Genomic DNA, 26,515 nt, shown 5'->3' with positions numbered 1-26,515 from the left:
TTGCTTAATTTATTACTGCCACAATGCATTTATTTTTTAATGCTGTGCATGCTGCACTCTTCATTGGATTGGCCATGTCTAAAAGTCTCTCTCCAGCAGAAGGGCTGTTGGCTGAGTATTTAAGCACCACATGAGAGCTCTAGATATTGACACAGAGCATCAGGAAGATACCACAGATTGCCAAACCAGATGGAGATGTGTTCTGAGACAACAGGGGAGGGAGAAACTCATCAGCCACCAAGAAACAACACACTGGCAGAAATCATTGCTTCTGGAAAGTACAGGAGTTTGACTGAGTGTTTGACTGTGGACAAAGCGTTTCATTTAAGTATAATTTGTGTCTTGTTTCTAACATTGTGCCAATTCTCTAAAATGCCTTGATGAGTGATACTGTCAATTTTAAATGTCTATAGGTATGCTTACATTGAGAAGTACTCTATACTGTTTAAAAGTTTGATTATTCAATATATCAAAAAAAAAAAAAAAAAAAAAGTTGTTGATATTTTTGCAGATTTATTAAAAAAGAAAAAACGAAATATCACATACACATCTATATATATATATATATATATATATATATATATATATATATATATATATATATATATATATATATATATATAGTCACGCCTCATATATAGCGCGCCTCACACAAAACCATTCATTAGCACAGAAATGTATTGCCAACACTGTTCTGTGTTTTATCAACAAAATAGCTTAGAAACTGAAAAGTTCTAGCATATATTTCTTGATAACTAAAACTCACAGCTTCACTATTAGTAGAGTCAGGTAGAATGAATTCACACGCAATCACTCACGAATGCATTCATATGTAATCTTTATTGTGCTACTTTATCTGTATCTTATTCAGAACAAGCAGAAATCTGTGAGAAATATAACGACCATAAGAAAAAAGAACTGATACAAAAGCTGTACTGTAGGACCAATAACCTTACGGGCAGTGCTGTATCATATGCCATAGCTGTCCTGGGCACAAGAAAATCTGTGTTTGAGTCTCAGCTCAAGGCTCAGGCTTATTTGTTCATTAATGACATCATCCGTGATTAGTCGACAACTAACTCGACTTTCATCACATAAATGTTGACTTTAAAAAAACGGAAGTCGTTCAACCTCTAGTAAAACATTACAGCTCACAGTGCATGTTAGCGCAAATGAGAATCATGAGGTCAAAGGAACTGCCTGAAGAGCTCAGATCTGGCCATCTTTCCCAAAAAGATCACAAGGGTGCTTCTACTAAATACTGAGCAAAGGGTCTGAATACTTAGGACCATGTGATATTTCAGTTTTTCTTTTGTAATAAATCTGCAAAAATGTCAACAATTCTGGGTTTCTCTGTCAATATGGGGTGCTGTGTGTACATTAATGAAAAATAAATAAATAAAAAAAACTTACATGATTTTAGTAAATGGCTGTAATATAACAAAGAGTGAAACATTTAAGGTGGTCTGAATACTTTCCATACCCACTGTATATTCAAATAGAAATGGTTATTTTAAATTTTAATAATATTCAACAATATTACTTTTTCATCAAGTTTATTATTATTTTATCAAATAAATGCAGCTTTAAGCAGCATACCTTTCCAACAAAATAGTATTTTTCCACACACACACACACACACACACGCACGCACATGTCGTGTTTTCATGTTTTATGGGGACATTCCATAGGCGTAATGGATTTCATACTGTACAAACTGTACATCCTATCCCCTTACACTGCCCCTGCCCCTATACCCATCACAGGAAACATTCTGCATTTTTACTTTTTCAAAAAAACTCCTTCTGTGTGATTTATAAGATGTTTTCCTCATGGGGACCTAAAAATGTCCCAACAAGGACAAGGATTTCGGATATTGCCATCTTTGTGGGGACATTTTGTCCCCATAACGTAGGGATTACCAGGCCATGCATACACACACACACACACACACACACACACACACACACACACACACACACACACACAAGAAAGAAAGTCTTAGACCCTAAACTTTTAAAGGAATCCACAATATATGACCACAAAACTTATAAATGAAAACTTCTAGCCACAAAATTTAAGAAAAAGGAAATCTTTTATTATTTATTATTGGAAGAGTTTATTATTTATTATTGGAAGCTTTGAAGACGCTTTCTCACAAGCCTGTGAGAGAAAGAGTAACTAAAAACATAGAAAGACCAAATGACTGAAGTGAAGAAAAAACGAAAGAAAAATAATAAGAAAAAAACAGCACAATGCCACTTTCAGACACGAGACAAAAATCTAAATAGACACACACAAATGAAAACGCATTCAAAAGAACATCAACATTGTGCCATTTTTGCTCAGGAAACAATGTCGAGTGTCACAGTGACACTTTGATTTAAATACAGCCAGTCAGTTTTATTAATGTCAGTACTCTCTAAAGCTGTTTATTATTAAGGAGGAAAGCTGGATATCATATTTCTTGTATAGTCTTGTTTTATTCGTAGGAAATATTTTGCCCACTCAGACACAACCAAAGAACAGAAATCCCAGACCCGCTGTGTTAAGCAGCCAAGAGTTTATCAGGATCAAAGTGAGAGTTCTTGACTGGGTAAGACAGTCACACAATCTAAATCCAACTGAGCTGATTTTCACATTCACAAAGCACTAAAGCCCCTGTGAAACAGCAGGGCGAATAGCCAGTATACAGTTAATTTCTTGATCTGAGTCGCATACTTTAGGCACTTATTATGACAGACACACATTATATATAGTGTGCTAATATGTGTCACATGTAAATCCAGAAGAAAATTCAACTTGAGTTAATTTCTCAAAACGTGTCAAGAACATTTCTGGATCATATTTACACCCAAAACAAAACCATATGAATAAAGATAGAACTATCTATCTATCTATCTATCTATCTATCTATCTATCTATCTATCTATCTATCTATCTATCTATCTATCTATCTATCTATCTATCTATCTATCTATCTATCTATCTATCTATCTATCTATCTATCTATCTATCAAACTATCTATCTATCTATCTATCTATCTATCTATCTATCTATCTATCTATCTATCTATCTATCTATCTATCTATCTATCTATCTATCTATCTATCTATCTATCTATCTGTCTGTCTGTCTGTCTGTCTGTCTATCTATCTATCTCCATCCATCCATCCATCCATCCATCCATCCATCCATCCATCCATCTAGCATCTAGCAGTCATACAAAACCTATAACAAAATGTAATAAATAAATGAATAAATGAATGAATAAATAAACAAATAAATAAATAAATAAATAAATAAATAAATAAATAAATAAATAAATAAATAAATAAATAAATAAATAAATAAATAAATAAAGGAGATAAGTCAGATATCACTAGCCCAGAAATTTAGACACAACCTAACGGCAGCAAATCTAATCTGCCACAAGTGAGTCTAGCGACTCTCAATAGACTTCTGAGCTGTAAAAATCAAACTCTGGTCAGGCCAATCACAACGTGTATAGAGTAGGGATGAAACAGTATGGAAATTTAACAACACGATTATAGTGACCCACATTATTATGGTTATCAATATTATCAAGTTTTTTATTTTTCAATATTATCAAGTTTTACCCATAATTTATGCAGAAAGTACAAATATCTTCTGTGAGATCAGGTTGGCGCGTGTATGTTTACGCGAAGTCATGTTGCGCATCGGGAATGGAGAAAAAATATTATCACTTAGCGCCTCCGGTGGACGTTTCACCCCAAAGTGCAGGTAAATGTACCTGAAGGTACATATTTCGGGTGTTGCAAAAATGTAGGCAGAGTCACGTATTTACAATGAGCCTCGGTTGCAAAAAAACTGTTTAATACTGCCTTTTCCTTTTGCCATGTTTCATTTTTATCAAATACCGGTATATGTTGTTTTTGTTGTTGAGCAGTGTCTGAATGCTTTGATATTATGGCCACAGTGCTAAGCTATTCTATAGATGTATCTTGCTTTATTGTGGCATATTTTCAATCGCACAGAGAAACATTTGAGGGCATGTTGGGAATTAGCTTGATTCTCTATGGATGGGAGGCTGAAATATTCTGCTCTGCTGTTATTAAGCATTTTTCTTTGTGTGTAAATGAAGATTGAGAGATAAATCTGCTCTTTAACTCACTCTCTCTCTCACCGAAGGTTATCAGGTCTTGTGTCTAACCGTCTCACGTGTCCATAGTCCTTGACATTGACTTCAGTTCATTACGCGGAAAGCTGTTTTAACCTTCTATAATGTGTCAATGGTTCTCAAATGGTTTGGCCATGGACACCACATGGTCATGAAGCTGCACCTCGATTTTTTTGAAAGAATTTGAACCAAACAAATGTATTTCTTAAACATGGTTGACCCACACAAGTAGCCTACTGTCCCACTTTAGCCTATTTAACATATGCATAAATTGTAAGTATCAGTATCACTAACACTGATTAAAGGCACAATATGTAAGATTTTTTTATTATTATTCAAATATCCAAAAACCACTCGAATGGTGTTATATATTTTGTTGACTTGTATTAACATTATTCCAGATGTTTCCAATAATGTTTAAATCCAGAGAAATAATCAATTTTAACCAGGAAACGGACTATGTGCGTGTGTCGCTACTGTCACATGTCTGTCTGTTGCCACCGTCATCCCTCATTAGTTTAGTTTAGCCCTGCTGTGTTAATTAGTCCTCATCTGTATCACCTGTCCTCCTCGTTATGTTCATCATCAGTGTGGGTATTTAGTGCCTCTCTTCTCACTCTGTCTTTGTCTGTTGTCTGTAGACCTGTCTCCGTATCTGTCCAGATTCAAGTCTATGTTAACCAGTGTGTGACGTATCTATTAAAGTGTTGTTTATGGTAAATGGACTGCATTTATATAGCACTTTTAACAGACCCTATGGCCATCCAAAGCGCTTAAACTGTTTACTGAAGTCCTCTTTCTAGTCCTTCTTCTTTATCTTCATGAGTCGTGATCACCACTGGTGCGTGACAGATTGATGGACACAACAAGCTAAAGTAAACAAAAAGAGCGACCTTCAGTGTTTGTAGGAGTTTATTTTCAATTTCTTGTTCAGTGTTTAGTTTTCCATTTTTTTTCCCCTGCGTGCACCATGACACTTCCCGAGGTCGAGCTAATGTGCGTTGAACAGGGAGCTTTTCATCGTATGTGGAGTAGGTGCTGGCATCCTGAAACTCACCATTCACTGTCGTGGATGCCGCCAGCCCCAATCCTGATCCAGGACCCAGCCCAGTACCACCTGGCGATGAGGAATGGCAGCACGTGCCCACTGCAGACGGAGAGAAGACCTCGGCAGCGAAGCCTGAGGGGAACCCGTCTGACCAGGTGTGCGAGCCGACTGACCCTTCCATCGCTGAGGGAGTCCTTGTGGAGTTCCAGGGAATGGAGACAAGCCCCGCCCACCCTCCCCCCACTGAGAGTGAGTACTGCTGGAGCATCATGGACAGTTTTCGTTTTGCTTTCGTGTGGAGAGACCAATCTCCTGTGCCCCCTCATCGCATCTGAACCTTCGTCATCAGTCCTGTTAACCCCACCCATCCTCCCTCTCCCACCACCCTCAATGCTACCATCTACAGCCATAGTAGTCCTGTGACCACTATCTTTTGTCTTCAGTCTCCTCCTCAGTCTTCTGCCACTCCTACAGACCAGTCATAGTTTCCTCCCATCAGTCCTTCATCCTCACCTGTGCCTCCTCTCAGTGGCGCGGTTACCTCTCAGACCTGCTGGGAGTCACCGATCCCGGAAAGTCTGAAGCCCGTGGCTCCGCCTCCAGCCTCCGAATGCACCGCTCCACCTCAACCCGTCATCCTAGCTCCTACATCCTCACTCCTTCCTCCCTCAGCTCCAGCAAGGACCATCAGCCATTAGGCATCGCAGGGCTCCCCCGGGACGTCGGCTCCACCTGGGTCAGACGTCGCCATGCCTCCGCTGTGGACTTGCGAGCCGTTCGCTGCTCTCCGGCACTCCACCCCTTCAGCCTCGGCAAGCTCCGCCTTCCCTCAGGCTTCACCTCCGCCCTCGATCGCTCCCGCTCCACCTCTGTCCTCCGGATCCCTACTTCCAGCGGCTGCCGAGGTCTTCAGTCTAGCTCCACCCCATCGGCCTTCCATCTACGCGGAATACTATATATATAATAATCGTTTTAATAGGAATAAAATTACAACGTTCTAATTTCTTTATAACACAGAATATAATAATGATCATGAACAGGGGAATGCATATCGGCTGATATTTACATTGACAAATATTTTATATAAAAAACATTTTACAAACTAAACACAGCTACTGTAGAGGTGTGAAATAATGTTCTTGTTCCTGCTAAGTAGTTAGTCATGGGGACACAAATGGGACACAAATTACACTGTCCTGAGAATGACCCAACTTTGCCTCTCGCACATGCTGTTCATGCTCCGTCACATAATTTCATATATTTTCCGATGAGTTTGAATCATGTGAATGTGATCCAGGGCAGTGAGAGTGTGCTCTGTTGTTTCTGTCTTCATGATTGATCATGCTCTTTCTAGCCATGTTAACTCTAGACCTCAACCTATAGCTTTAGCTTTTAGCTTTTCAGGATTTTCTCTGGCCCCTCAGATAAGTGGATCAAGCCATAAGCTGCTTTGGTGTGTGTGTGTGTGTTGTTTACCCACTCAGCAGTTTGTCCAAATTCTGCAACCAAAATCGTATGACATCAGTTAATAGAATAAAACGTGCACACAGAGGGAATTGAATGCTGCAAGATGCTTTTGTGTGTATGTAAATGCAAAATGTTATTTTAATTTTATTGTAAATCATCTTTTATGACATTAGTAGTCTCATTACTCATTATCGTTTCTGTTATATGTGTATGAGTTTATATATATATATATATATATATATATATATATATATATATATATATATATATATATATATATATATATATATATATATAGCAGAAAGGATCATGATTAATGGGCCCCGCTTTATATTAGATGGCCTTAAGTACTATGTACTTACATCAAAACATAAGTACAATTAGGTAGGATTAGGGATAGGTGTGGTGGCATGGGTAAGTTTAAGGCTAGGGTTAGGTGTAAGGGAAGTGTCAACTGTGTACTTACAAATGTAAATACAGAAATGAATTACAGACGTAATTACATGCAGGTATTTAAAAAATGTATGTACAATGTAAAACATTATTGTACAAAATAAGTGCATTGTATCAAATTATTAATTACAATGTTAGTATATAGTAGTTAAGGCCACCTAATATAAAGTGGGTCTGACTATTGTTATTTATATATCTCATATTACCATATTGTTCCATGATATCTGTTCTCAGCTGGATATCACACCACATTATTCAAATAAATACATTGAAAAGTTTACATCTATATGAATCAAATGTTTAAATATATTAATACTCCAATTCACTGCTCAGACACAATTATATAAAAAAACAATTGTATGGACAAGAATGTATAACTGAACATGGAAATGTAACCCTGTAAAACCAGACATAAAATGTAATAGTCATTTACAGTATTGAACATTATTGATTATTTAACCTTTAAGCTGGAAACACGCAGGTCGATTATAAACGTAATTTGGATGTTGTGACTGATCATGCTTAAACAAACCAAGCTCATTGTTTACAGTCAATCTTTAAATTCATGCTGTGTGCTAGTCTTAGAATATAAGAACCTACATATTAATATAAATGTTTATTATGTGTGACTGGTGCAGACTATGCTGTGAAGATGCAGTACCAGTCAAACATCATTCATCTTTATTTTTGTAATTTTTTCAAACACAAACTAAAGATGGATGCTATTAGAATTTTTCTAAAAAGACTTTTACTTGCTAAATAGTATGTCAGACAACAAAAGACACGCAGTAGAAGATTAGATTATCCAGCAAAGTTTTGATTGTGTTGGTTATTTAGAGGTCTTAGATATGCCTTGCATTAGTTCAGATTTGATTCAAATTCAAATTATTAGAACATCTGACAAATCAGAAAATATTGACATTTTTTGAATCCAAAACAAGATTTAATGTCATAATGTTCATGAAACATTCAGATGGTTTCTTTGACAATCAAATATCAGATGTTGTACTGTTTTTATCCACTTTTAATTTTAATATTTGGTATGTCCACCGTTTGCAGCAATTAACGCAGCACATTTCTCTGGCATAGTGTCCATATATTTCCTCTGATAACTTCAGTTATCTCATGCCTTCTGCAACTGAAGCCAAAGGCTTTTCTTTGAATGTACAATAGATCTGTCTAGTTTATTTTCCAACTTGCCCAAATGTGCTCGCTGGGGTTGAGCTCCAGACTTAAAGGGTCCAGTCCATCATTTTCACTGTTCCAGCAGATTCCTTTTATCGCAGGTAGTTCTAGCAATAGTTAGAAGAATCTTTCGGGTCATTTTCCACTTGGAAAATAAATCCAGGCCCAATAAAACGACTCCCAGATATCAAGTGTTCTAATCATTTTAGCCACCATGAAATAATTATCTTGGCTGATGCTGTACATTTCTGAACTATTCGTGAAAAGAACCAGCTATAAAAGTCAACAGCAGTAGTAATGTGATTTACACTCTTTACATGTTTTGAGATTTTATTTTCTAGATGCTTGTTGAATTTTGATGGTTTTGTGATTATGTTGTTTAGGGGTTAAAAATGTTTTGTGTTCATTCATAAACTATGTTTTTTGCCATTGCAAGTAAACCTTCATTTAATGTAATCTGGGTCATATTTACTTGCATCATTTCATGTCATGTGCATGCATCTTTGTCCATGCAGGCAGTTGAATTTTATTTTGTTCCCTGATCCTATCAAAACAGACCTGTGACCCATTTTTGGATTGTGACCCACCCTGTAAATCCCACAGCGGAAGTCTAAACTGTCATCAGTGCTGTTTTTGTATGTGAAAGTAATACCGATTAAATCTTGCGACTCACAGTGGGGTCTGTTGTCTCAGAACCATGTGATGTGATGTGTCATGTGATTTCCTGTCCTCTCCTTTAATTAAAAGTGTCTCAATGCTTTTGACTTTACAAAAGTCATCTTTAATAAACCTCTCTGTCCTGAGAATCTAAAAGTCATGGAATCAAAGAATATTCTTTTTTTAAAGGGTAACTAGAAGCATTTGGGGTGTAGAAAGCTACTATAGTAAACAGAGCTTACAGAAGATTATCTGCTGTTTGATGCTGGTTGGAAGGGCGTCTGTGCCCTAGTTGCTCTGTTGAGTTTGAGTCTATCAAAGGAGCAACGGAGCCTCTTTTCTCCTCAGCAGATGGAGACACGTGTTCTAATTGCGGTAGAAGTGGGCTAGATCTTTCAGAGTAAACTAAGAAAAGGAGGGAATAGGTCCTGCAGAGTCCTACTATGTGTGTGTTTTTTTTAAACAGAGCAAAGTGAGAGTTCTAAGAAGGGTGAGGTCACATTAAAGTTATTTAATGTGTATAGTATAGTTATTTTATCAAATGCTAATTGTGACCCACAGACATATACAGATAACTTATACACCTTTAAAGACAGCCCAACTGCGTGCTACATAAGAGATAATGTACAACTAGCCAGTTGTTCCCTTTATCGAGGGAACTCGCACTGCGTCATCGTAGATGAAATTTCGGGGAACGCCCTTGGCGTGATGCTACTGAAGCTTGTATGTACCTTTAGGTGAGGGACCACTGGGGAGGCACAATTTGGTTGTACGGTTCCTCCGAGGAGCACGGAGGATGAGGCCTGTGACTCATTCCAGGGTTCCAACTTGGGATCTGGCAGTAGTGCTCGAGGTGCTGGCTGAGGCCCCCTTTGAGCCACTGGAGCTGGCCGAGGCCTAGAACCTGCTGCAACGATGCGTCAACGTATTTCCGTAGTCGACGTCATCGATGATGTCGACGCGTCGTTTCACACATTCATCTCGCGTAATGTTGGCTTCTGCTCCTGGGACTGGAGAAAGTTCTCCATTCTATCACAAAAACCTAGACCACGAATATCAAAAGTATGGGAATACTTTAAACAGAGGCCAGACAGTGTTTCCCACACATAGACTAATTTGTGGCGGACGGCCACATAATCAATAACGGCCGCCACATATTGATTCATCATTCATTCATTTTTACGCAATTTAAAAGACGCACGCATATTCGTTCAGTTGCATTTCCTTAAGTTCTCTCTCCGCCCTTTTGTGCGTCTCTTACTCACACACACACTCGGTGCATTGCATTCGACCATGAATCTTAAACAAGTTTTATGGCATTTTGGTGCATTTAGTGTGACATGGCTTTTAAAACCAGAGCAGTTGAATAACAGAGTTGCGACGCCTTCATCACGCAGCAGCGCGTGGTCACGGCGCCCATTATAATTCTAAACAAACCAGCGCGGTGTCAATCAATTACAGACCAGTGTTTCCCAACCGGGATCCTGAGCAAAAGGTGCCGGGACGCACTTACACCACGGTTCATCTCACACCTGATGACGCATCTTTAATATGGGTTGTAACTTGAAAATAATGCTGTATGTTTCTGTCGATGGATACACATGCTGACTTCTCAGGTAACGTTATACACTACAACAACAGCGATAATAAAAGAAAAACGTGGGCAAAACGGTCTCTCTTTGTAAACTTTATAAAACGCATGTGAGTGCTGCCGTACGTCCGAATATGAGCAGTCATTTTCACCGTTATCACCCTTGTGTAGCCAGGAGACGCGAATGAGAAGATCTGTCTCTGTGCGCTCGTCCCAAAGCGCGCAAAAATTGAGTTATCTTTCAAATCCTGTGCTTAAACGGACAAACTCACACAAAAAGTATGTCAAAATGTCATAGCCTACTCTGTGCCTTATGTAGACTTTATACAGAAAATACGACGACTATCCTTGGGTCTTAAAGGGGCAGTAGCCTTTACTGCTGTCTGTTTAATGTCAAACAAAAGAAGACATCACTGACTGCTCTTGATTGAATAGCTTTTGTAAGTTTAATCAGGATTAATTTTTAAATTTAAACAGTTAAATATGCCGGTATTTTACATTTGATTACTTTATTCCATTTTTCTACCTAAAAACTAATGTTAGACCTACCTGAAAAACCTGAAAAGCATTGGTTATTTTATTCTCATCTTTGCTCAATAGTATTTATTTGTGCTGCTGCTTCTATTTAAGTGTTTTTTACCTTTTTTTTTTTTTTTTTCATTTGACAGTAGTCCTTTTTCCCCTGAACATAGCAAATACCGAACTGTACTGAAACGTGAACCCAAACCCGTGATACAAAGCAAACTGTGAGCAGTCTGTACTGTTACACCTCTAGCGTAACTTATGTGAGGGGGTGCCACAGAATTTTGAAAAATTTCAAAGGGTAAAAAAATAAATCGTTAGATTAGTCGACTAATCGAAAAAATAATCGTTAGATTAGTCGACAGAAAAATAATCGTTAGTTGCAGCTCTAATTCAGTCACAAGATGACACCAGACATTCAGTGACAGCGGAGTGACATGGTAAGCATATAGGTAGCACCGGTCAAGATAACACATACTACCCGAATGAACAGTGTGTTATTCACTTTGGCGGTTGTTATCTGAGAATAACATACTGCTGGAATGCATGATTGACCAATCAGAATCAAATATTCCACAGAGCCGTGTAATAACCAGTGTTAATTTTGACAGCAAATTTTGATTTAGTTTTAGTCATATTTTAGTCACCTGAATTATTTTTATTTTTATTTTTAGTTTTAGTTGATTAAATATCACAAGATTTTTGTTGACTAAATCTACAATAGATGAGTTTGGTTACATTGTAATGTATTGATTGAGCATTTAAGCATTACATAACTGACTGTTACTTGAATAAACCCTGCCTGATCTGCCGGTGATTTGATTTTTAAACGATGCCCAATTGGCACTAAGGGGCCTAAAGTGTGCCAAGAAAACATCCCCCACACCATTACACCACCAGCAGCAGCCTGCACAGTGGCAACAAGGCATGATGGATCCATGTTCTCATTCTGTTTATGCCAAATTCTGACTCTACCATCTGAATGTCTCAACAGAAATTGAGACTCATCAGACCAGGCAACATTTTCTAGTCTTCAACTGTCCAATTTTGGTGAGCTTGTGCCTCTTTTTCCTATTTGTAGTGGAGGTGAGTGATACCCGGTGGGGTCTTCTGGTGTTGTTGCCCATTTGCCTCAAGGTTGTGCATGTTGTGGCTTCACAAATTCTTTGCTGCATACCTTGGTTGTAACGAGTGCTTATTTCAGTCAAAGTTGCTCTTCTATCAGCTTGAATCAGTCGGCCCATTTTGCTCTGACCTCTAGCATCAACAAGGTATTTTTGCCCACAGGACTGCCGCATACTGGATGTTTTTCCCTTTTCACACAATTCTTTGTAAACCCTAGAAATGGTTGTGCGGGAAAATTCCAGCAACTGAGCAGATTGTAAAATACTGGCCCGTCTGGCACCAACTACCATGCCATGCTCAAAATTGCTTAAATCACCTTTTCTTTCCCATTCTGACTTTCAGTTTGGAGTTCAGGAGATTGTCTTGACCCAGACCACACCCCTAAATGCATTGAAGCAACTGCCATGTGATTGGTTGATTAGATAAATGTATTAATGAGAAATTGAACAGTTTTTCCTAATAATCCTTAGGTGAGTGTATGCTATAAGCAACATTTTTATATTTCTCCACCATTTGTTAATTGGATTATGCTGTTCACAATGCTTCATGGGATTGTAGTTATTTCTATCACTAAAGCCAGTAAGTCAACAGTCATGTTACTATGTATTTTTGTCTGATTTTGAGAAGACTTTCAAAAGCCCCTATGTGTGAAATCTATCTATCCATTTATCCATCTATCTCTATCTTTTAAAGAGCAAAGTGAAATTTGTCTTCGCATGAATTGATCACTTTAATGTTGTGTGTACTTTAACATATCCTATTAGTTCCTATAGTTGCAAACATTTACATTTTATAGTAATTTCCTAGAAGCTATTTTCCAAAGCAGCTTATTGTGCATTTAGGGTATATATTTTGTCAGTATGTGTGTTCCCCAACCAGGCGTGTCATGTGGGTTTAGTTTAGTGGGGTTTCTGAAGCATAAAAAGTTAAAATCGAGTCATTCTGACTGGCAAAATTTCTCGTTGAATCGAATTGAATGCCAGTGAATTGAATTAATTCCCTGCTGACTCACTCATATTTACACCCCTAGTTGATCAGGATAAAGGCCTGAGCTGATCAATAATTAATGGGAAGAAAATCTCCTGCTTCTCACCTGCCAACTGGTGCTTAGTTGCGTAAGAAGAGTTAGGCGACATACGGTAAAGGGGGAACAGTATCTGCTGTGTATGTATCCTCTGGCATCTATTGCCCTCATGACTCAGAGTGTAAGGTGATTCGTCTCAGACACTTAAAGCTAATTGATGTGTGGGTGACATCGTTGATGTATGTGTGCGAGACTGATGTATCATGGTCAGTAAAAAAAAAAAAAGGCTGCTACTGTACCAAGGTTCAGAATTTCTCTTTTTCAGTTTTTGAGTCTGACTGTGAATTCAGTTGGCACTCACACAGGATGCTGAAACTGGAATGACAAGAAGATAAATGTATTGAATTGCAGTTCAAAGAGAGATTGTAGTAGTTCAGTAGGTTTTTCCTAAAAAGAAATTTATCAGTAATTTATGCCTATTTATTTCCTGAAATATATAAAGTGCACAAGTCTGCACTTTACTTTCAGTTCAAAATAGTGAAAGAAATTAAATACTACCATGGAAACAGCTATTTTAGTGTGGTCGTAAAGCACAGCTAAATGTTGGCCTCACACTGCTCGTGAGCAATATCCAAAAACCCATTGACCAGTTAGCCATTTTAACAATATCCTCCTTGGTTGCAGAGGGCAGATCCTTCCATCCAGATATTTTTGCTAAAAACCACAAAATTACATTTTATATAATACTTTATATAATACAAGCTAATACTTATGACTTATGACCTATGACTTATTTGATTATAGGCTGGGAATAATGAGTGCGAGATTGGTGTGGCCACTGTCAAAAATGCCACAGTTTCATTGCATCATAAGAAATTATACAGTTTGGATGTGGAACACATTAGTTTTTACACTCCAGGCACAAATTCACAACATGTGAACAAATTATTTAATATTTAATATAAAGTTTGAATAAAAAGATGCCAATTTCCCTCATGTAATAACCAATATGGTGTGTCTATGATTGCAAAATCCATGCAAATGAAATGCATTCACCCAGGGCCGTTTCTAGACATTTTGATGCCCTAGGCAAAATCCTTATTGGTGCCCCCAGTCAAAAATTAAAAAAAGCAACATTGGTATAACTGGTATTAATTAAAAAATACATACATACATGCATACATATTCCAAACTATATTTGTATATACAGTGAGGAAAATAAGTCTTTGAACACCCTGCTATTTTGCAAGTTCTCCCACTTAGAAATCACGGAGGGGTCTGAAATTGTCATCGTAGGTGCATGTCCACTGTGAGAGACATAATCTAAAAAAATATCCAGAAATCACAATGTATGATTTTTTAAAAGTATTTATTTGTATGATACAGCTGAAAATAAGTATTTATAAGTGTTCATAATAATCCTTTAGGTGAGAATATATATATGTGTGTGTGTGTGTGTGTGTGTGTGTGTGTGTGTGTGTGTGTGTGTGTGTGTGTGTGTGTGTGTGTGTGTGTGTGTGTGTGTGTGTGTGTGTGTGTGTGTGTGTGTGTGTGTGTGTGTGTGTGTGTGTGTGTGTGCAATCCCTAGTTGCTAAGAAATTGTTATCAGACATAACTACATAATTATCATGTGGTATGACATTTCACATGAAATTATTAAGAATAAATACTGATTTAGTGCGGTTTTGTTACTCATTGATGCTTGAGCGTCCCCTTTAAATAACATTGCATTAAGCACTGTTAGAACTGAATGAATTGATTTAGCATTCAACACCTTGTAAAGATGCGTTCAGTTCAACAAAGTGATTTAATAAAGGATGTATTAATGTTGTGAATTAGCTATTTTTAAATGTGCCATTAAAGTTTTATATAGGACAATTACAAAACACACATATTCTATTAACAATGCATCATGAAATGCTGAAATGAGTGTCCAGTTATATTTTACCTCTAACATACACACTGAGCAATGCTATATGCCCATTTCACAGCGTGATTTCTCGACTGCCGGCTCAAATACTGCCTAACACAGATTTGTACACTTTTTACTGTACCTGTTTTCTAATTGGCCCTTAGTTTGAATTTAGCTTTGTGTGTTTAAACGCATTATCTTGCCAAAGCATTGACCAAGCTAATCGTGTTGTTGAGAGCTCCAAACTCAAACGGTATATGCAAAAAATGTTTGACAGTAATTGACAGTACTCTGATCCAATGGCATTATAGGAATCATCAGATTGACAGTTCTCTGATCCTATAGTGTGTGGGAACTAGTGGGGGCGGCAATAACACACTTCACACACACAAAAGTGCAACCCCCCTCCTTTTTTAATAGAAAGTGACTTATGGAATGCATTACACAAAACTTTGAATTTCATTACATTTTAATTGTCACATTCAGGAATTGAGTTTGTATTTAAAAGCCATTTCTAGTTCAGATATGAATAGTGCACAGCCCTGTATTGTACATTAGTCTCTGTTTTCCTCTCTCTGGCTGTCTTTCTTCTCATATGTATCTTTCCTTTTCTTCTCTTCTTTTCTCTTCTCACTGCTGCTGACACTAACGCCCCTCAGACTGGCACTATGAGGGTAAGACTCTTTTCTTTCCTCTATCACATCATGAAGCTAAGTTGATAGGCTTCTCTGTTCTCTTTCTTTGACTCTACTTACCCAGTAAAATCATTTAACACTAGTGTTGGCTGTTCATAATCTAGATGCAACCTCACACGAGCGAGATATGAGTGATCTGTTGTGTTGAAGGGGGTGGCAGATTTGAGTATGACTTTATTTCTCTCTCTTTCGTTTTCCGACAGAGTGTAAGTTGACACGATCAGGTCCACCTGCCACTATCGTCACCATTGATGAGGAAAGTCCAAATGGTAAGTACCTGGGCCATCATCTACTCATGTTGAATCTGAAGCATGCTGCTTCATGTGAGTGGTCTGATCTGCTATTAATCATAGTTTGGCATGTGTTTTGTTATGAAGTTAATTTGATTTTCTGTGGTGTGATTTGGGATTTCCCAGCTGGGGGTTCACAAAGCCCTAGGGGTTCATGGAGATTGTGATAGAAATGTCAATGTCAGATGAAAAGGGAGTTTACGGAGTGTATATTCACACAAAATGTGACAAAATAAATCAGTAGAATGGAGATCTAAAGCGGGTGGTGTCTTTTCCCGAATTTATTTGTCTCCCCTTTCCCATTGCATATTAGTGGAGATAAATACAAATTAAGAAAATATTTGAAATGTGGAAATAAAGTGGCTAACAGGTATTTATTAGTGGGAATAAAGTGTTTAATGGGTAGGGCCAGAAGTAGGTTACGGGTAGGCCTTTAGGGATGGGGACAAGTAATGTCCCAAAAATGCAGCATCCACTTATGTTGTACACCAAATATATTGTTATTATACTACAGGAAGTTGAATGCTTGAGTCTGATTGGTTGACGAACATTCTAAGATGTGCAATTATTTTCAGGGAACTAAAGTGGTTTCGGGCAGGTCTTGACCGCATTACATTTCCATATCACCTCATGAAATGGTTTTCAGTTATTTCAAAGGTCTTTACATCCGACAAAAGTATTAGTCTGATAACAGTGGCTGAGTCCTCCATTACTAGCTCTAAAACTACGTTTTGGAATTAGCAACGGGGCTTGGGTTTAGATGCCAAAGAAATTAGTCCTGCACAAAAGTGCGTTTTGCGGACAAAAACCTGACAAATGTCTTGAAATGCATCATCTGAACAATGTTTTGAGGTGTAGTAAACATAGTATAAGCGGAATAGTTTGTGTCATGGGCACATTACCACCTTGGGTGTGTTTATTTTTATAATAATTCAACAGTTATGACAATCTGTCATCAGTTATTTCTTACTTATTGCATATTGTTAGCCTGATGTTGTCATACTAAGATTCTAGTTAAAATACGAGTCTGATACTGCTCCAGTGGGCTGTGTTTTATGGGGTGTGTTTCAACGGAGTGTCGTATTGAGGACGTGATAACCAAAGATTTTGAATATTCTGATCTAATATGATTTCTGACACATAAGATTGCCAGAATAATAATCATACACTGTTTGATAATAGGCCAGAGGAGAACTGGCACCCCGACTGAGTCTGGTTTCTCCCAAGGTTTATTTTTCTCCATCATGCCCTGATGGAGTTTTGGTTCCTTGCCACTGTCGCCTTTGGCTTGGCTTGCTCAGTTGGGGAAACTAAAATTATCCAAATAAAATGAATTTATTAGCTCTTTATTAATTGTATAAACTATAATACTGATCTGCTGACATTGTGCTTTATGATAAATTAAAATAAGCTGATAACATCACCGTTTTCTCCAGAACGACTGTCCAGCCGAATCAAATTTTGTTGCAGTATTGTCCTGTTGAACACTGTGAAGCTGCTTTGAAACAATCTTCATTGTAAAAGCGCTATATAAATAAAGTTGACTTGACTTGACTTGACTTGCATGCACCCATGCTGGAAGAAGAAGAAGAAGAAGAAGAAGAAGAAGAAGAAGAAGAAGAAGAAGAAGAAGAAGAAGAAGAAGAAGAAGAAGAAGAAGAAGAAGAAGAAGAGTGTTAACGATCTTTGCCAGTATTGTAAAATGTATTTAATGTTTAAAACTACATCAATCTTACAAAGAGAAAAAAATAGTTTTAGTCATGAATAATACCAACTAATAACACCTCAAATTCTATGGAATATTGAGGAGAGATGATCTGTTTCAAATGTATTTTCATCTGACAAATGATAAATAGGGGCTGCTTGTCCTAACCTACCAAACATTGGGTTCAATTGATAAAATGGTCGGTAACTTCTGCTATAAATTCATCTACCATGACTTGAAAGTGCATTTTTCTATGTTCAGTTTAGTCTCAAACTTCCCAGACACCATGCTGTTGTCTGAAGCTCAATAGGCAGTTATTACCTGATGGTTTCCAGGTTGATATCACGCGTGGGTTAGTGTGCTTTCGCTGGAGCCACAGATGGTGTTTTTGTGTTGGAGGCACGGTGGGGCCGTTTATCACATACTGTATCTGCGTGCAGGTGATGCTACACCACATCATGCATTTATAAAGGAGCCACTTGCCACTGTAGGCACTCAACAGAGCGTTTGACAACACTGTCTGTTTGTTGATGTGACAGGTGTTGGCTACTATAAATGCGAATTTACTGTCTGTTTCCTCCTTCCATTTTTTTTTCTTCTCTTCCCCTCCCTCTCCTCTGCCCATTCTGTGGGTCAGAGAGTTTGTTCAGCATCTGTGTGTTGGCTCAGGAAAGTGCACCGAGGCAAAGGCCTGCTGGGAAATGTAGTTGCAGTAATAGAGAGCAGTTAAATGGATATTTTACTCGGTCTGCTTATGTGTTTAAATAATTAGTTTGTTTTTAGTTTCTCGCTCTAGCGGACTGCGATGAGGCAAAACAGCCAAAGGGACCCTCTGGGCCACTTTGCAAAACAGGAAAACGTGTATCTGTTGAGGCAGTGATAGAAAAAGCAAAAGAGACAGACACATTTACCTGCATATTATTCAGGTGATATTGATTCTATTTCTGTAAATATTTTATTGCAAGCCTCTTCTAGTTTGACCAAAAAAAAAAAAAAGAAAAAAAAAGAAATGTTTGCATTATCTCTGATGTCTGACCTGTAAAAATATATTTAAAAAAATTATTTACCTGGTTGGCTTAAAATTTTGAGTTCAATGAAATTAACAATTTGAGTTTATACAATTAAGTTTTTTGGGAATCGACTACCTTTATTCAAATAGTATTAAAAGATTCTGTAAGCATATTGGGTAATTGTGTGTGTTTTATTTGTGAAGATGCATTGAAACATGCCAAATTAAGCTATTTTCATGATTTATGAAAGACAGTGGAAGACAAGAGAGGATGAGGCTTGGATTTATGTTATGTTTTGTTTACGTTTTGTTGTGTGTGTGCGCACAACGTTACTTTCGTTTTGTTTATTTACTTTGAATTAAAGTTGTTGAATGTCCGCCGGTTTCCGCCTCCTTCCTTCCCATCTACATATATTTATTATTATTATTATATATCTGTTCTTTGGGTCGCGGGTTTTAAAGGTGTCATGAACTGGATTTTTAATATTTTTTATATAGTTGTCTGAGGTCAACTAATGATGTTTGTGTGGTTTTTACATCCAAAAACATCATAATTAGTAAGTAATAGGCTATTTTCTACACTGGTTTTGAGGCTCTCTCCTGAACGTTGGGTTTTGATGGGTGTGCCGCACTGGAGACTTGGAAGTAAATGCCCACGGCTAGGATTAGAGAAGATTTGCACATTTAATGAGCTTCAGCTCCCCTTCTCAGTTCAGTTCACACGAGGGAGGGATTGATTTGAAAGCGGCAACCGGAATGATTCTCTCACAGGTCTCATAAATGTCTTTATCTAACAAACACAATGATTTATTTCTCATCCACCGGCGATTGTTTGGAATATTATTTCTCTACGATCTGCACGATCTGTTGATATAAGCATGAACACACACACACACACACATACACAATTAGTGTGTATATACATGCGTACACTCGCCCAGATCAAAAAAAATATATATATTGTTGCTGATGGGCGTATGTTTTGATAGCCTGGAAACCAACAGCCCTGGGACTACTATTAGCCTATAAATAAAAAAAACCTTTTACTCTCATAAGTTTGTTGCACCATTCCTGTCGGATCCAATATAGAAGGCACAACATTGTGTCTGCAAATCCAGCACCTGAGACTGGTTTACAAATGATCCCGCAGTGAAATGAAGCGAACACACAAGCATTCTTCCCCACGTGAGCTGGAACTTCATTAAAAATAAATGTAGTATCAGACATTCCTAATATTAGGATCCAAAGGAAGCTTATGCAGCGACTGTGTTCTTCCACGATATCTTGCTATATTCTTCAACATGTTTATTGCTGCTGGCTAACGTGGTCCCATGAGTCGGTGGGCGGGGCTACTGGATAGCACGGGCTTATTATTCTGTAGAGGCAGTGTTTCGCCACTAGATGACGTCAAAATGCGAACACAATCATTTTCTGGGCCTGGTGTCTATAAAAGCTTTTATTTGACTAATACGGAAGATTTCTGCTCTGAAATTTACAGGATAATCTTATATCGCCATGACCTTATATATATATTTACATTTACATTTTACATTTATGCATTTAGCAGACGCTTTTATCCAAAGCGACTTACAACTCAGGAGAACAGGAAGCGATCCGTCAAGAAGAGGCAACGAAACACAAAAAGTGCCCTAAATACTAAGATTTGTACACTGCTCAGAGTAGCAAAGACCAGAAAAGGAAAGAAGAAAGGAGGAATAGAGGGGGACATTTTTTTTTTTTTTTTTTTTTTTATGTAAGATTAAGTGCTCATGGAAGAGATGAGTTTTTACCTGTCTTTTGAACGAAGTGAGTGATTCTGTTGTGCGTATGGAGGACGGAAGATCGTTCCACCAACCCGGAACAATGAAAGAAAAAGTTCGAGAGAGGGATCTCATGCCTCTCTGTGATGGTACCACAAGCCTGCGCTCATTAGCTGAGCGAAGGCTTCTGGTGGGGGTATATATATATATATATATATATATATATATATATATATATATATATATATATATATATATATATATATATATATATATATTTATAAAGTTAAAGGGAAAGTTGATTTCTCTATTCATCAACCCTTTAAAGGAAAGCCCAATTTTTTTCTAAATCTCCCATCACCGCTGGACCCACCCAGCATGAACTCTCAAATGCCACTACTGGTTCTACCCAGCTCAGCGTCTCCTGTGTTCCCAGATTTCTCTCCCAACCTCTTTCTCCCACCTCCTCATCCAAAGTCAGCCAGTTCCTTAGCACCACCTCTGCTATCTGTTGTCACCTTACCTCTTCCCTTTAGCTTCTCTTCTTGTGGATCCGTCCGGTCAAGGGGATTACCCAGGTCATCCTCAAGCCACTGTACCTGTCACTCCACCTTGGCCTGTCGCCCAGACTCCTCCGCCATGGCTCCTCCCTCAACTCCACTTGAGGCAAACCCTCGCTCCAGCTTCACCTTGACCCTGAGTAATTCCGGCTCACCTCAGCCCTCCAGTACCCTGGTTCCAGGGTCATCATTATGGCTCCTTTGTGGCCTCCAGTGGACAGTGGGCAACGGACCTACGGGTCTTCAGCTACGCTGTGTCCCTTCACCCCTTCGGCTCCAATGGACTTCGCCTTCCCTACAGCTCTGCCTGGGTCCTCAGTATCACCAGCTCCCCCTCAGTCCTCTGGCACCCTGGTTCCTCCTCGGTCACTGCTGCTTCGCCTTGGCCTCCAGGAACATTGGTATTGCCCAGTCTCTCTGGCTCTGCTTCTAGATCTCCATGTCCATCGGCTCCATCTCCGTCCATCTTCCCCATGGTGTATTTAGCAAAGTCTCAACCATGGCTCCTCCCTCTCCAGACTCCTCCCATATAATTTATAAAAATATATCGATATGCACAAACTCGATATACCACTCAGCCCTATAAATGTTAAAGAAAACCAAATTTTAAAAAATTTGTTGAATCCTGTGGATGTATGTTTCAATCTAACTGAAACTACTTTGTACATGACACAAAGGTTTTATAAAGTACTTGTTTTGATATATGTTCTGTTTAATCTGCACATTTATAAATATTCGACAATGTCTGGTCTGTTATGTCTAAAGTGAAAGTAAAATTGCGTGTGTCGGTATGAGATACGCAGGGAAGCCTAGTGATTGTGAATACTTGTCCTTAAAGGGACGGTTCAACTCTAAAATTATATTAAAGGTCCCATGGCATGGGTTGTTTTATTGTTTTATAATGTCTCCTGGGGTGTACTTATATTGATAGTATGGTTTTTACATCAAAACATGACATAATTTAGAAATAAAAGGCATTTTTTCTATACTGATATTAGCCCTCTGTTTAGAATGCTCGGTTTCAAGAGGCGTGTCTGCTGTGAGTCTTCAGTGAAAACACCCACTGTTGTGATTGGCTGACATCTTTGCATTTGAAATTAGATTACGTGCGGATGGGGGCGTGGTTTAGTCAGGGGCGAGCTTGAGCAGCTGCAGCGCTGCCAGTTGAGAGAGAGCGAGACAGAGAGAGAGACTGAGCTAGGGAGAGATTGCTGAGGAAGTGTTATTGTACCGAGTTTTTGAGAGCGCAAGTTTATTTTGTTTGTATCTGAGAGCTCTGAATAAACACGAGTGAACTTTGCAACATTATTTCTCTTACAAAATGCTTTCACCACAGCTAACAACACACAACATCGACATGAATACAGTAAGAGCTTCTGTTGAGCAGAATGAGCAGCGTCGTTCAAACGTGTGATTGACCGATCGGAACATTATAAAGAGTGTTCTTTGAATGCTCTCTGTAGTTTAATCATTTAAATAACAGATTTGTTTCATGCTGCTAACAGAAATGATGTGAAGTTGATGATTTTAGTCAATTGCTTGATTCACTGATGCATCAAGGCGGCCAGCGGCGGGACTGACAGTTTTAAACGATTTAGAAAGAAGGTCTGTGTGAACTTGAATGATTAGCCTCGCATCAGAACTCATTGATCCCAGATCAGGCATTAATGAACACTGTTACTCACTGTTTGTGGCGGTGCTTTTGAATCCATATGGTAAAGCCTGAGCTGACATCACGACTGATAAACTGAATCCATTCTCTACTAATTCTCTGGGCGGGCAAAGCAGAGGAAGGGGCGGTAACCTTTCCTGTTATGACGTCATAACAGGAGAATTCAAGATCAGCTCATCTGGGCTCTCATTTTCTCAAAGGCAGAGAAAGACAGCCTGAACCCGTTTTATACTGATCAAAATTTCTAGCGACTTGGGGACAACATTCAGGCTAGGGGAACTCATTTTAATGTTGAAAAACCTCATAAAATAAGAATTTCATGCCATGGGACCTTTTATAAAATAACTCACTGCTCTTGAATAAAGTAACAATACAAAAGCTTTTAAACAATGCATATTGTATATGGAGGATATGTGTTTTTAATTTTAGCCTACATTTATTCATTCAATTTCATACTTAAATGCTACTGTACATATCTGAGCTAACATTTTAAACCTTTATATATAGTAATGTTATATTATAAAATACACTAGGAATGTGTACAAGGTTTTTTTTTAAGTAACGTTAAGAGTAAGGTTTTTCAAGTCTTTTACGTAAAATAAAGAAAGAGTATTACAATAAAAACATTTTCTCCTTTCCTTCTTTCTGTTCCTGTCTCCTAAGAATAGAATAGCAAAAAAAAAAAACGAAGACCGTGGTTAAAAACCAAGGTATGTACTGAACTGTATTGTTGCATCACTAACATGTAATGTGTAGTTTATTGATGTCAGAAACACGTTCAGGCATGTTTATGATATAGGCCAAGTAAACTAAAAGGAAATTTTGCATTTAAAGAAGCACATAAACCCGGCAGTAAAAAACTAAACAAACAAAACAGACAAAAAAACAGGCCTACTGCATTTTAATTCAACTTTTCTTGCTTGAGGTACTAGCGAACTGTGAAAAAGTCTGTTGGGGTACAAAAACGGACAATTTTGTGATTCCTTGAAAAATATCTCAGATGATAAAACTAAGGGCAATGTTGTGTAAGCTTAACGTTAGAGAAACATACTGCAGTGTTGTTTTTCTGGTCGCAGTGGCTTCATTTCGGAAGGATCATGAAGCTGCTAGTAAAGTGCACACTAGATGGGTGAGGGAGACAGAGAGAAATTGCTTGTGGGAGGAAAAGGAAAAAAGTCAGTATGAGATTATATAAACACTTGACATTTTGGATCAATTCAAATGCACCATGATCTCGGCAGTCTATGTTCTGCTGTGTATGAGAGATACTTAAATAGATCCCGTATCAGAGACGATCCTCTTCATTAAAGGCCTCTGTATGTTTGGACTGAAATCAGAGCACCGTTACTGTGGTAATACATTTGGCCTGAGCTTCTGGCTGTACTTTGATCCCTGCATCATAGACGTTATATCTGGTCATCAAAAGTGACCTATTTTAAATATATCTAAAGGCATCTGAAATATTAGAGTCCATCTGACCCCAGGGTCCTTCAGGGTTCTATGTGACAAGGATTTCAGTTCAGGGCAGGCTCAGCTCTTTGAAAAATATCAGAGTCTTTACTGGTCATTTTAAGTTTAGATCAGGGTTTGACTATTATCCATGCAAAAGCAGACATATAATTTCATTTATGCTGAGGAAACCCTTAGGACAAAATAAAACATTAATGTAAACTACAGTATATCAATAACTATACACACTTGACTTAAGACACTTGACTTTACTGAGTTATTCATTATTTTGTCAAAGGGGTCAAAAATGCAACTTTTTTTGACCACAGTATTAAAGATATATTTTTATATTTAGTTTTTAACTGTCTTTTCTATTTTTATCCATGTTTAAAGGGGCCATGAACTGCATTATTATTATTTTATAATGGGGGTGCAGGTATAATATTTGGATGATTTTTACATCAAAAATAGTCATAATTATAATTTTTCTTTCATTGTTGCACTTTGAGATTATTTGGAATGAAAAGTGTGTTATAAATTAAATCTATTATTATTATTATTATTATTATTATTATTATTATTATTATTATTATTATTATTATTAAGACATAAAAGGCATTTTTCCTATGCTATTTTAGCACTCTGCTTCAGTTTGAAGGGGCGTGTCTGCTGTGAGAATTCAGTGTAAACGCCCACTGCTGTGATTGGCTGAGATCTGTGCATAAAATAGCTAAGTAATACAAGTCGAACTCTCAATTGAAACATTTTAGCACATATTTACTGTTACAGCTGTCAAGATTAACTAATAGTACAATTTCTCAAAGGCCACAAATCATTTTTTCCCATATTTATAACCGCTAACATAGAACGCAAGATTAACATAAATTGAATTACTAGTCTTCTCCACTTGATGTCACTCATTTGCCTTGCGCAATGTTACAGATTAGCGAGAGGCGCACCTGTCATTTATTCATTCTTAAATGGCTTAAATGGTGGCTTCTAGTGCATTTTCGCCTTTTGTAATGCTGAGGTGAAATGCTGTAGTAATACTACAAATCTGCAGAACCATTTGATGAGACAACACCCCCTCACAGCCGAATACACAACCGCTAAAAATAGATCACATGCACACAAATGCTTGCCTTGCATTAGGATCAAACTTGAGGGTTCACTTAAAGGGGGGGTGAAACACTCAGTTTCAGTCAGTGTCATGTCAATCTTGAGTACCTATAGAGTAGCATTGCATCCTGCATATCTCCGAAAAGTCTTTATTTTTTGTATAATTACATAAGAAAGATGCGCTGTTCCGAGTCTTTCCGAAAAAAGCAGAGCGGGTGGGGGCCTATCGTGTGGGCGGAGCTAAATAATGACGAGTGCTCGCCGTTGTTATTGCGTTGAGTGCGTCGTAAAGCTGTGTCATCCCTAACAGCGGGAAAAAACTTTATTCAAAATTAAAAAAATGGCTTTTAATCAGATACAGCCGTACATCTATGATCCGGAATCAGACCCAGAGGCTGCAGTTGAACAGGAGCAGCAGCAAAAACGACTAGAGCAGGACGTCTCTATGTGGTACAAGTTATACACTAACTATATAATATGCTTAGCGACTTGTTATTTACATATTTATACTTGAATTATATCGTCGTATTTTTTGTCTTTGAAGGTGTAAATGTGGGAAGTGCACGTGTGTGTGTGTGTGTATGTGTGTGTGTGTGTGTGTGTGTGTGTGTGTGTGTGTGTGTGTGTGTGTGTGTGTGTGTGTGTGTGTGTGTGTGTGTGTGTGTGTGTGTGTGTGTGTGTGTGTGTGTGTTTACGCGTGGTTTGTGTAGACAATTGTAGTAAGCGGACTGGTTTTGCACGGCAGGCTAGTGTTTACATAGATAGACATGGAATAGTAGCGCATTTGAATGAAGAAGCGCGCTTATTTAGTTCAACATATTTCCCCACTCTTTGTGTATTGTTGTTTGGAGTGCTTTTACAATACACAAACATAAAGTTACACATATAGTGGCCAGCTAAACAAATGTACACGCACTACACATCGCATGCTCCATTGATCAATTAACTATACGTGATCATGTTTGGGCTACTTGATGAGCATAGGCAAAAACACAGACATTTGAAGCAGTCTTACTCACAGCCTGCGGTTCTAACGTTAGGACCTTTATCGTTGGGACTGCTCCATCCTTCAGCATTAGGCGATCGGAAAATCCTGTGTCGAGCTGGGC

The 26,515-nt window shown here is 38.1% G+C and overlaps 1 protein-coding gene across 1 annotated transcript in view; it reads left to right on the top strand.

Annotated features, from left to right (window-relative positions):
• The window catches only part of pcdh15a (protocadherin-related 15a), a 361,007-nt gene that overhangs the window by 70,071 nt on the left and 264,421 nt on the right, over window positions 1–26,515 (top strand). Inside the window, exons 3-4 of the mRNA XM_067421546.1 lie at window positions 15,807–15,821; window positions 16,046–16,111. Of these exons, the coding sequence (XP_067277647.1) occupies window positions 15,807–15,821; window positions 16,046–16,111 (81 nt within the window). The remainder of the gene's footprint in view (window positions 1–15,806; window positions 15,822–16,045; window positions 16,112–26,515) is intronic.

Source organism: Pseudorasbora parva, chromosome 17, assembly GCF_024679245.1.
Source record: "Pseudorasbora parva isolate DD20220531a chromosome 17, ASM2467924v1, whole genome shotgun sequence".
Classification (NCBI taxonomy): domain Eukaryota; kingdom Metazoa; phylum Chordata; class Actinopteri; order Cypriniformes; family Gobionidae; genus Pseudorasbora; species Pseudorasbora parva.
The sequence above is the reverse complement of the archived record's forward strand: the minus strand, read 5'-3'. Positions and strand labels throughout refer to the sequence as shown.